Source organism: Neodiprion fabricii, chromosome 6, assembly GCF_021155785.1.
Source record: "Neodiprion fabricii isolate iyNeoFabr1 chromosome 6, iyNeoFabr1.1, whole genome shotgun sequence".
Classification (NCBI taxonomy): Eukaryota; Metazoa; Arthropoda; class Insecta; order Hymenoptera; family Diprionidae; genus Neodiprion; species Neodiprion fabricii.
The window spans coordinates 9,090,994-9,103,695 of NC_060244.1; the positions used below are offsets into that span (position 1 = coordinate 9,090,994).

At 45.2% G+C, this 12,702-nt stretch overlaps 2 protein-coding genes across 4 annotated transcripts in view; one reads left to right on the forward strand and one right to left on the reverse strand.

Moving 5' to 3' along the window:
• LOC124184285 (LIM domain only protein 3-like) overlaps positions 1-12,702 on the reverse strand; it is a 104,511-nt gene that overhangs the window by 18,835 nt on the left and 72,974 nt on the right. The gene's annotated exons all lie outside the window — the stretch shown is intronic.
• Positions 4,404-6,421, forward strand: LOC124184284. The gene is made up of 6 exons (XM_046573823.1): positions 4,404-4,545; positions 5,139-5,212; positions 5,297-5,450; positions 5,514-5,705; positions 5,923-6,031; positions 6,110-6,421. Exons 2-6 carry the CDS (start codon positions 5,146-5,148, stop codon positions 6,302-6,304), a joined length of 717 nt encoding a protein of 238 aa, XP_046429779.1. The 5' UTR covers positions 4,404-4,545; positions 5,139-5,145; the 3' UTR covers positions 6,305-6,421.

Genomic DNA, 12,702 nt, shown 5'->3' on the forward strand with positions numbered 1-12,702 from the left:
TAGTTCAGGTGAAATCGAGAAACTTCATGGTTAAAGTTTGCACGGTGGGGTTTGAAGTGAGGTGGGAATCTCCTTGGACGGAAGGATAATAAAAGTATTCCATGGCAGTATACTGCAGTTGTTGTGTATTCAAGGCAGTTCCCTCTCGGCGGATCCTGCGTTCAACCTCACCAGGTCGGATCTTCGCTCGGGGGTTTATTTCAGCGCTTATGTAAATGCAGACGTGATTTTTTCGCCACCTCTGCACCTGCCTCGTTTACCAAACAAAAACCTGAACAACTGTACACAAACGAAAACCGACAGACCTTTGACGTGATTTTTTTCACACGATTGCAGACCGAAGACCCGTAATCGCGTTGAGGAAACCTCGCTCTTCCGCGTCTCAAAATATTTCTACAAACTTCAGGCATTGAGCAGCAAAATAAAGAAAAGAAACAGCGTTGAGTAAGCGAAATAATGCGTTACGTAAAATGTGTGAAGAGAGAAAAATTAGAGGAGCGAAACACTGGAGTGCGAATCGTGGAACATGAGGCATGTTGGCCATAAAAAGCAATGCTCCCTCATAACGGCACACGATAAGTATGCGACGTAAAATAAAATCGATTCGTACAGCATCGAACTAGGCTCATAAAATGGGACATTAGAGGGGATGGTGGTGTATAATGGTGTTATGATTTCGAGGAAAGATACGTGGCGTGTTTGGCGATAACGCGATAAGGGTAAAAACCGCTAAACGCTTTGGGCATTAGCTATATTTTTATAGTACCGAATGCTAATGTCGTTATACCGTAAAAATGTGATTTTTCAGAAACGCTTCGAGAGTCCCGCCAACTTCAGAGGCACGAATATCAGGTGTAGATCGTATTGATTACTCTTGATTACTCTCCCCAGATGTACCGCGATTCTTATCTCCACCCCACATGAAGTACAGGTAATAAGATTTTCAATTGGTGCACAATATATTACAGCGAATACAACCTGCGTCAAATGTTGTTCCACCATTCCAAATTGTTTATCGTTTCGCTTGCTGTACTTGAAAGAATACATTAAAATTAAGTAAAAGTAAGGCAATCACGCGGTGTGCATGGAAAATACACCGGTATTGAGGGACACTGAAAAACCTGCGTTCTAAAGTTTGGTCGACTCCGTCATGTTGAAACGAGACAGCATTGTCGCAAATTTAGAGATCCGATACAGCAATGACTTGTCAAATGTTCCCCATATCATGTGCCGCGTCCACTGACAGACCGTCGAATTGTAAAAAATCCCGTAGATATTATACAAGCGGGATAAATTGTACAGTCTGTAGAATCCCGGCTTGGCATGCAATGTGAAATTTGGTCGCTCGACGAGCGATGCAAGCGTCTGGTAAGTCCTTGAGTAAAATTTTCTCCGCTTCTCGCCTTGCTCTCTCCACTCGTCTTCTCTCATCTCTGGCGTTTATTGTTATCCCTGATCGCAAATTCCTTCCACCCCTTGGTACTCGGCGTAGCGTTCGCTCTTAATTTGCATCAGGCCGCAAGAGGCAGCGGCTTGGCGCGGCGAGTCTAACGCGTTTAGCAGAGGCTCGAACCCTTAATCAGATCTTCCGTCGGTGAGGTGCGGGTCGGAGGCGGCAGTCATGCGACTTCGAAAGGTGGGAAGGGCGGAAGGGGTTGCAGCGTGCGCTCGAAGCCGCCGAGGAACTGGAAGGAAGGAAGGAAGGAAGGAAGGAAGGGATGTGCGAGGAGCCAGGTTTCCCGGCTAAGGTGCCGCTAAGTGTGAAGTTAATGGAGTCAAGATGCTGCCACCTTGAGAGACAGAGGCGTCTGCCACAGGGATCTACACAGACGTCTCACAATCCAGGTGCCATCCCCGTCTGCCTCCCATACACCACCGTTTGATTATTTAAAGGCAGTCAAGGGCTTCTCTCTCGCCTCTGTATTGTTTGCAAAGGCGCAAACGTCGTTAGCCTCGAGAATTCTCCACACTATAACGCATCGTCAGATTCGGTGGTGGAATAATTTTCAACGTTTTCCCGACGCCATCCCTTGGAAACCATTTTATCCCTGAGCTTAATTCAATGTACATATAACTAAACAAAAGTCACGCTGTTTCTCGACGCGACGCTATACGTTTAGTCCGAATCGCATCGTTGTTTGCTATCCAAAATTCGAACGCGTGAATTGTTACTGAGAGGGTGGGATTCGAAAAAATGTAGATCGGTGGTGTTGTTCATCGAGTGGGATATTGGAAAACTGTGCGCTTACGCCGCTGCGTAGGTATTAATACAAACACGGTTGAAATAAATTGAAATTTGTTTCGATGATGAGCGGGCGATACGATTCAACTGTTAATTAATTCAAACCATGAGGGTATCAGGGGCGGCGTGGCGTGCTAATTCGATCAGGAGTGCGTTCACTCTGCGGACAGTAGGGGCTGGTTTGGCCGGCGACAGTCTCGACGATCAGCCCAGCCGTGATTTGACGTTGCTATCTGAGCGCCACCCAGGCATACGGTTAAGCGTCACTCGGTGTTCCGTTTAATTTCCTAATAGTCCTCACCCGAGTCTCTTCTCTCCAGCACCGACTGTAATTGACGCAGTGTCAATCATATCGCTAATCAGACTTTCCCCGTTCCGCCGTGTCGAACAAATTCTCGTTTCGTTCAATGTGATTGGTTGGGAAATAAATGTACCTTCAACCAAATACCCGAATTATCCATAATTCGGTTGGGTGGAACCTGTGCGTTCGTCAGTTTCATCTCAGTTTCTGAAACCTGGAAAATCTGCAGACTTTTCAAACGGACGAGGCAAACAAATACCCACAAGAATAGACAGTCGCTGCAGACATTTGCGTTTCAACCCCTTCGCTCTCGAGCGTAATCTCGCGCTCCTTTCTCTAGACCATATTAATCTATATTAATGACCAGGATTAAGCGTGAAATTAAAACATCTACTCCACCGACCCACCCAGAGGGAGGCGCACTTATACCGGGTATTACAATGAAGCCTGAAGGGTTGAATATATCGGGATGAAAACGCGATACGTCTGTATTAAGGGATCTCGGAGCGGTCCGCGACGAGAAATGACTGGCGAACGTCAGTAATAGGGTCGAAATATTTCACCCCTAGCCGAACAAAAGATCCGAGTTATGCAATGCTGATATAATTCAGAAGCTTCCCGGTTATATCATGACAAAGAAGGCAATTTCTCTGTGCCACTTTACTCGTGGCGAGTCCAACGGTTCCTTGACGTGGTCGCCGGTTTCCCACACCATTTCTCATAATATGTAACTGCAAACTGTAGAACCGTCTAAACACGTTGTATAATACGGTCGCCAATTACATGCGAGAGCCGTGAAATCATACACATGTCATAATGCTCAGGGAGGTGGAAAGGCTCGATCGAACGAGGTTTTGGTGAAGGTTGTACGTGTTCGTTGGCCCCTGGAAATGCGGCGAGAGGAGCCCAAGCACGACTAACTCAGTCCTCGAAGACGATAGAGGGAAAATGACGTGCAATCAAATCAAAGATTATTTCCTCCAATAAAGTGGAACGCATTTCTTGGAGTAGCGCGGGAGGACTCCGAGGTTATAAATCTCCTGTAGCCCGGAGCGGACACTTATCAGTTTCAGAGTTGAGATATAGTCCTCAGGACCGCCGGGCGTTTGTCTCTGCAAATTGACGCCAGTCGAGTTATTAACTTCCTCGGCGACAAATTCGCGAAACTTTGTATAGTCCGTTTCACGCTAGAACTAATCGGATTCAACTTCATGAAATATCTCACAGTGCACGCTGCGTTTTGACTCACATCGAGACTCCGGGATTTTTAATTTCCATCATTGTATCGATAAATTTACAACCGTATGGTCATTTGAATTAGCCCTGCAGGATCATGTGGAGTGCAGATCGTGTGCGTTATAGCAACGCGAATGGCGCCAGCAGCTGTAACAAACTTAGTTTCCATGCAGTCCAACCAAGAAGGGATTAAGTATGACTTAGTACTGAAGTTGCGATCATTAGCTGTGTGGTCTTCTCAGCTGCTGGCCAAACTTCCTCTTAACTTGCTAGAGACCGTAGGGAAGGACGCGCTAGCTACGGGTTCTATTCCCTTCAGACATTGTTAGACTTCGCACTGTATTTCTTTTCTGCACTCACTACCATGCTACAGATTTCGTGCATGAGATAAAGATTTCCATAACACTGTACCGTAGTGTTACACTCGTGTTCTTTGGGTGATCGGTAAAACGGACCGAGTGTCAATCGTAGATCGATGAAGTACTGGTTCACGAGTGTTTGCCAGCACCGGATTCAATCTCAACAAGACGGGCAGCCAATGATTTGAAGACCTCGATTATTTCCGGGGAAAAGAGGGGAACCGCGGTTTGTCGCCGATTGCGATAGTTCAGGTGTTCACACAGCCGTGAAAACCGACAGATGGGTATCTCACCCTCAAGTGTACGATTGAGATCGTGCTACAAGATGTATAAGTGTATATAAATAGAAGGATATTATGTCGGATTGGAACAGTACGTCCCTGTGGTTACATCGCTACGAATCACGCGTGAGTATGATTGTTAATAAATAGTATAATAGTTTTACAAGTTCTCATACGCGTCTTGGTTGGCACTTGATTTGTTTCTTCACTGCAATGGAAAGTAATCGAATTTCAGTCTACGAAAATCTCTAATATCGTCTGTCAGTTTTCAAGCACCGTGCGTGAATCAGAATCGCATAACTGAAAGATGGGACTTGTTGTTTAGCTTGGGAACATTTAGCGATCACTGCATGTCCAAAAATCTTAGCCAATACTACGTCTGTACGGTATATTTTGACGTGATAGAAGTGCGGTGACCGTTATCCACAGCCCGAATCTTGCTGCCGATGCGGAAAGAAAAACAAATTAAGAAACAATTATAGTGGCGTGTCGTAGATTATTGATACGAAGTAATCAATTCAGCCAATCAAGACATGCTTGAAACTGATTAATACGAGCAATCAAGCCTCAATTAGATACCGAATCACAGTACAAGCTCGTGACTGTGATCAGATGATCAGCGATAAGAGTTACCTGTTCTGTAGCCAACTCTTTCCTCCTCTACGACCCACGTAATTATTTTCATTCATTCGAGTCATATCAGCTCAATTTCTACGCAGAGACAGCATGAAATTCTACGGCATAATTGTTCTCTTGGCGCTTGTCACCTTCGCCCATGGCCTACCTACCAGTAGTAAGTTGCGATCACCACAGTTTATTAGGTAAATTTAGCCACCGAATTTTTATTAATACGATTGTATGATTGTCTGAAACCCAGCGAAAACGAAGCGATCCATTAGCGACAATCTGGTATCGCTTGTCGAGAGTTTTCAGGAAACAATGAAAACCGGCGACGAGGACTTGGGAATCCCTGTGTTGGAGCCCTTCGAAGCTGATTCCATTGACATATCTATCGACGAGACTTCAGTAGCGTGAGTAAGAGTTCATCAGCATCTCGATTCCGATCTAATGAAGATTATTTTCGTTCCACGCAGATTGGACGGCAATCTGAGTAACTTGAAGGTCGCGGGTCTGTCTAATTTCTCGATCGACACCTTGACGTTCAGTCTAATCGGAATCAGGTTCACCTTCGCTTTCACGTGGCCTAGTATCACCTTCAGCACGGGATATTCCATCGAAGGCACGGTTTCGAATGACATAGCGGTATACGGCAACGGGAATGCAACGTAAGTTCCGCACTAGCACGATACCTCTGTCGAGAAGCCTTTGGCAAGGTTTTGGATCGACAGGAGAGAATCATAACTGCATTATTAACTGCAATATTATCATTTGCTGGGGTTGGTTTTCTAGAACAAATTACGCGGAGAATCTTTACCACCGATGTAGGGTATTTAACTTTAGTAAAACTGGGTAAACGTGCCTCGATCGATCGTTATGTTACAGTGGCGAGATCACCAATCTAGTCGTTTCGGGAACCGCCGCGCTATCCGTGAGCAATTCGTATCTCTACATTCGCAGTTTGACGAGCGAGATCAGCGTGGAAGATACGGAAGTGAGTGAAATGTGCTATCCACACTCATGCCTTTTTGAGTTCTCTCTTCTCTTTCGTCAATAACGATTTACTTGACAGTTCGCGATCACTGGAATCTGGAATGACGACGACGTGTCGAAGCTCATAGGGGATGTGGTCAGTGACATTGCCCCAGTGCTCGTCGAGGAGTACCAGGACGAGATCACCACCGCTGTCAATGAACTAGTCACCGAATATGCCAACGACTACCTCGGCACTATGACTCTGGCCGACCTCATTGGACTCCTCGGATAAGTCAGTGCGGTTACTTGCTGGCGAAACTTCAATGTCCAGCAAAACAGCGATCAGATGTTAATCCTTCCTTCGAATGCAGGATGAAATCGAGTGAATAAATAGATCGTTGACGAACAAGCTGTAAAAACGATATATCTCACGTTACCTTCTACGAGAATTACGAGTTCATCGTTAATGATGACAAGTAACGATTTCCAGAACGAATTCAACATATACGCGCAGTCAGTCTTGAAACCACGAGGAAAACAATGTCTCGAATACTCTTGATTTTCGAAACCGTCAAACACTGTGCTAGTCGAGCGAAAACTTGACAGGTGACGGATTCGTACCTCGAATGAAAATTGGCGTTGTTCGTAGTCTGCGAAGTGGGAAACCCCCGAAGGATGGGGTGGTGGGCTGTTGGGCGGCGGGAGAGCAACAAACATAATTCAAACTTACGGGCGCCGCAGTATAATTACCGAATCTTGTAGCGGGCTCGCGGAGGTTGTCCTAAAACTTTGATCTAGGAGAGGGTGCGGAGGGTGGAACCAGCAAGGCCGCAGATAGAATAATGCCCCAAGGCTCGTTACAGCGGGGCCAGGTTGAATTTGACTCGGCCAAAATTTAAGCCGAAAGGTCCGTCTTCCTCGCGTCCCTCTTCACGGTGTCCTTCCCTCGGTTCCCCCTTATCTTCGGTGTGGCAGCTTGTTTGACTTCCGGCGCGGTGTCTCAGCGTGACCGGACGTACTTGATAACTGAATATCCTAGAGCCTCTTCTCTCAGCTAAGCCTACCGGTAAGCCTCTCCAAGGGTTGGCTTACATTAATCGAGTTCCTCCGAACTTCTATGGCTGATGCTCACACCGACTTTCGCCAGAAGATCCACCGCCGCTCGGGCAATTATCATCTTCACATCGTGCCTTTTAGCTCCATCCCCGGGGCTTCGAGTCCTCGTTACTCGAGCGAGAGTCGGAAGGATTAACCCGTCGAAAGACGCGGACGATGAAGAGTATCCTCATATTTCTCAATAAACGATAAATCACTCTTAGAAATATCTATATCTGTACGGGGACGTATAACGCTCTCTTATAGATCTCTCTTCTTCTCTCTCTCTATCTCTCTCCTTCTCTCCCCATCCCCTTTGATTCTCCCGATGCCATTAATCTATGGTTATCTATGGCGTGTGGCGGATAAGTGCGTTCGAATGAGCCATTTCACCCTTGGGAGTTAAAGCCCTGAGAGAAGATCGAGGAATTCAGTGCCGGACTAACAGAAGGGCGACTCGAGACTGCCTGCTCCCGCCTTTCTTCGCCCTTCGGCGACCAACCGACGCCGCCCTTCGTGATGAGCTGTGCAAAACTTGACCACCACTCTCATCTCCTTCTTCTCTTACCAATCCGTGGTATCCTTCGACTTAATCGAAATTCGCTTATCGTTCAGACTTTTTTCTCAAGTGCTCCAACTAAAAACCCATTAGAAACTAACGTCGGAGAACACAGTATGATCAAGAGTTAACTTCAAACTCAATCGAATTTTCAATCAGCAAGTACAACTACAGTCACGTTCAGGCATGGATACCATAGATGAACAGATTCACTAATCGCGACTCGGTGTGCTTACGAAGAACTTGTATCGTACGTACTGTCTCCGAGTCTCCACAGCGTTCTCTACGTTCTCTGTACGTATCGTACGTGCCGTAACGTGTCGGACAGCTGATGAAGCGCAAAGAGTGATCAGTGTGTCTTGAGTGCTACGCGTGTAAAGGTCTTACGCAAAGTATCGCGAGATGAAAACATGCAACGACACGGTTACAAACACCTTCGTAAATATAAGCTGTGTGACCGAAACGTGCATTGAGCTTCCCTGAAAGTTGTTGATACACCGTGACACCATCGTTTTGGTAAGGCGATTTCAAGGACGACTACCGTGATTCCGGTTTAAGCGAACTAAGGGATGAACGAATGAAAAAAAATTGAGAGAAAATGTTGGCTCGACAAAGTAAGAGAGTCGATAAGATATTCGCGATATCGCGTGGATCTCGGAATCTCTGGATCTCCCGGGGTTCTGTCTCTCCGTCTCGCGGGCTCGGTTCTTTCGGTGAGTAATGTTTTCCAGGTTATCTTTCCACCTTGGCTCTCATAACTTCACGGAAGGCGCGCACCCCTGTCTGGCCCCCCGCGAACGAAACGAAACCGGCCTTGCACCCCGCCTCGGTGTAGTCTAACGAACCAAAGAACTGGTTGACTCGCATGTGCGGACGGTTACAACTCTCCCTGCAGCCGCGTTATCGCGAAGCCCGTCGAGAGAGTTAAGTGGAAGAAAATGTGGCAAGAATCGTTGAAGCGAAGGGAAACTTCCCGTTTCTGCCGCGGGGCCGCCTCGAAACTCAACCGAACACAGGAAGCTTGTTAAAACGTAATGCCGAGCTTCTACCTTCCACTATACCTACACTGCCTAGATACGTACTATCGATTTCGGCATGCATGCGTCACGGATTTATACCGTACTGTTTGCCTCACGCACAAGGATGAGCACGCGTCTTAGCTCGACGCTTTTGACCGCTTACGAGAATTTTACGAGGTCAAAATTGCCCGGAAATCGTTTCTAGACAGCGTTACTTCGGAGTTTATTCGACTACCATTTCGTCGATTATTGTTTCATCAAATTTTTACTGTAGTGTAAAAAGCTCCCAAGCGCCGTGATAAACCTTCCGAGCTTTCGACCCTGACGAAAATTTCCGATTCGAAATTTCACTCGTTACGCGCGCGAGCACGAATGCTGCAATATTATTGTGGATGGGTCCCCATTGTGCGACGAGTGTGAATAGTTTGGAAGTGACGTCAGACGTGACGAGGGAGATATAATATGAAGTCGGTTCGCGGGTATCGCGAGCACCGAGCAGTCTGGAGAACTAAGTGTCTGGAGCAGATATTGTAGAACTCAGAAGCCAATGTGTCACCCAAGTCTCAGATTGTCTCCCCGCATCTCTGCTATCCGTGAAATGTCTGGAGCAGATTCCGAGGTTTGAGTGAGTGAAACGTTTTTGAACCATTGACTACTACTTACAATGTTTAGTCAGAAATTGAGTTTCGCTAACGGCAAAGAAGTCGAGGCCTTGCAACGATTAGCGAGGCTCGACCTTATTTCCTCGTTAATTTCTTATTAATAACCGAAGAACGCGGCGTGTTATGGTTTGAAAGGGTTCGGCTAAGGGTAGCAGATGGTGCGGGATATCGCTTGAGAAAAGAAACACCTTGTTGGGGTTGATGACATTTCGTGCACGTAATGTCAGTCGGCAGGTCGAGGCTGGCATTTCTCTGACCTTTGCCACCCTCGCCTCGCGACGTCAATTTAACGTCATTTTAATTTTCACAACCATATACAGGTATAATCATCTTAGATCTTCAAGTAATTATCGCGTTTGAGTCGAGCGGCGAGGCAGCTGGTATTCGTAATTGAAGCTCAACCTTTTCGTGCCATCTTAAACGATCAATTAGCGAAAGCATATTCGCGATATGTTTAGAAAGTCTTCGAGTTTGGATAAAATATTCCGGTTTCTTTTTTACTTCGAATTTTGAGGGAAACTATTTCACTACTTAAATAATAATAATAATAATCCTTTAACCTTTTTCAAACTTTAAAATTTGCATCGACTTTATTTGAAATGAAACACCGAAAAGCACGATCAAATAATATTCTTCGAATCACGAAGATGTAAGATAAAAATATAAAAATTCACGGAACTTCCCTATTAGTCAAGGGTCGAAGCTGTTGACCTTGCAAAGTGTAGACGAGAACGGAAGTCTTTCTTCTCGAGTCACGCGAGGGCACGAAACACTCTTAAGGCTCAGTTGCTTAATCACACGCTTTTCAACGGTTCATGGGCGTCGTGGAAACGTCGGTTTGAAACATGTTTTTTGCCTGCAAGCAACAGTTAACGCGTTACAAAAACCGCGTATTGATCTATGGGAATAGATATATGGTGCATGCTCGGTGCGGTTATGCATGCTGCCTATTTGTTTGCAGTAACTTTCCACAAATCATATTCAACGCATTAGCATGTAATTTTGCAGAAAAATAGTTGGCCAATTTTATAAATTGCCAAACAGTGGGTCGGCCTTATGCAATAACGCGTTCGCATTATCACGATGAAATGCGACGGCGTTTTAGCGTTGAAATCGGAGTTTATACGTCAGTTATTGCATGTGCAGAATTGGCGCCGGATTAAAACCGTGGGGAATAATATTGAACGACTTGAAATAATATTTCACCAACAATAAAAGCGAGCCGTTCATTCAACGGGGTGTACAATATTCGAAAATATGTTTTGAAATTCACCCTGCAGCTCAACGTTTTCAAAGCTGATAATTCCGTGTAATTATCGCTGCGTACATACAGCCTTGTGATTTGTGAGCTTTGCCATCGAAATTGTTATGTACGCATATCTATTCGTGCAACGTCGTTCATAATTTCGATGACAAATAAATCGACTGTCAATTCGACCATTTTCTTTTTTCTTTCCTTTAAACAGAAATTTCCAAAGACAAAATTATCCGACGATTCATTTAACGAGTAGCAATAATGGTGCATAATCTGCGAATGATCGATTGCGAGCGTAACGGGCTTCGGATTTAAGCTTTCTCGACTTACGATCTGTTTCGCGAGGATCCTCGGTACCTATTGTCTGCAGAAGCCACGTCTTTGTCAAGCGATTACCTTGTATAGCCGTACACCGTACTCGCCGAACCTCCCCTCATCTCCCATTGCATTGTTTGTGTTTATATTATTGTATTTCGACATTATACGAGCTTAGCTGATTTAATTGTCATTGTTCCACCCACGGTCTTTGCAAATAATCGTGCCAACACACGCTGCAGTTACCTACGTTACGCAGGTACAAGCCAAGCTGGAAATAAAAGAGAAATTTTTGACATTTTGCTTGGTTTTTTCTTTTTTTTTTTTTTTTTTTAACTAATCATTCACGCAGTTTTGAATGTAGTTTATATTTCATTACTTTGAACCTTGATCAATGAGAAAAGATGACATATATTAGCGAGAAGATTTCTAACCATAAAGATTTAATGCGGACTTGCGGTGTTCTAAGGGCTTTACAATACTTGCATGAGATTTCATTGGGCATCGTGATATTTCAAAGAATTTCAAAAGATCTCTGAAGATTTTCAGTATCTTCCCGGACTTGAATCACTACTTGTGTAGATCGAAATTCAAGACGAATTCATTTTGAAAAAATAACCATCCAAAAGAGGTATTCTTTCTTACGATTACCTTGAACCCATGCACTTGAACGACAATCCTAGAGTTTGGCGAAGAGGGGAGGAAAGTCAGACCATTTTGTTTCGAAAAGTGGTTTTCAATGCTCGCGTCGACGCGGGGAGACCCCGTAAAGTGGCGTTGTATAATTCGCGGCACCAAATTCCGTCCATTTATGCCTGAGCTGACGATTAACCTCGGTTGTGGCGAATAACTGTAGCACAATGTGCAAAGTCAACTTGGCACTATGAGTATATTCACACTCTCTCGAGACCCAGGCTTTACTCACTCTCTCTCTCTCTCTCTCTCTTCCTCTCCCTCTCTCTCTGGCTCTCTGACCGCTGTGCCTCTTTCTCCTCCTCTTTACTTCATCCCTTCGTGCAGCCATTTTGTTTCCGGTGTCCCGGGCCGACTTCCGGCCAGCGTCACGCAGTCCTTACAGGCCGCGGAGAACCCCGGGAGCTCTTGAGATCTACTTTTCTGATTATATTCAAATTAAATGCGACTTCTGACCGGTAATATACTGCCGCCAATTTAACCTCGGCTAACAACCCTCCACGGAAGTTACACCCTCCCTGCCTCCTTGCCTTCTTCGCCTGCGATCGAGCCCTACACGTGTGTCAAATTCGCATCGAGATCTCGACTTTGTTTGTTTACCGCACGTATCGTTTTACCACCAACGAGCAATTCGTAGCCACACCTCGGTTTCGCCGTTGGCTCGAAGACTCCGCTTATACCGAAGCCGTTTTACTTACAATTAAACTTGGCTGAATAGACCAATCGATCTGGGCTTTTTGGGACTTGAATCCCACCTGAAAACTAACTGCGCCACAATTTGAAGCACGTTTAATAAACGAAAATGCACACGTTTATCCAACTCAGTTCAGGGGGCGACTTATTTTTATTAATGTTCAAAAGTGGAAAACGCGTTTCTTTCTTAGTTTTTCGCTTCTTGGATGAAAAAAGTAATCAAGCAATCATTGTACCCCAAGAAGAAAAGTTGTAGAGAGTTGAAATATCTTCGAAATGAGCCTAAGTCATTTTTACTTGAAAAAAACTTTAAAAACCGTAGAAACGGGGTCATTTTCCAAAAATTTATAACTCCGCCAATTCATAAGTTGTAGGGCAGGCCTTCTTCGACATCGTAGC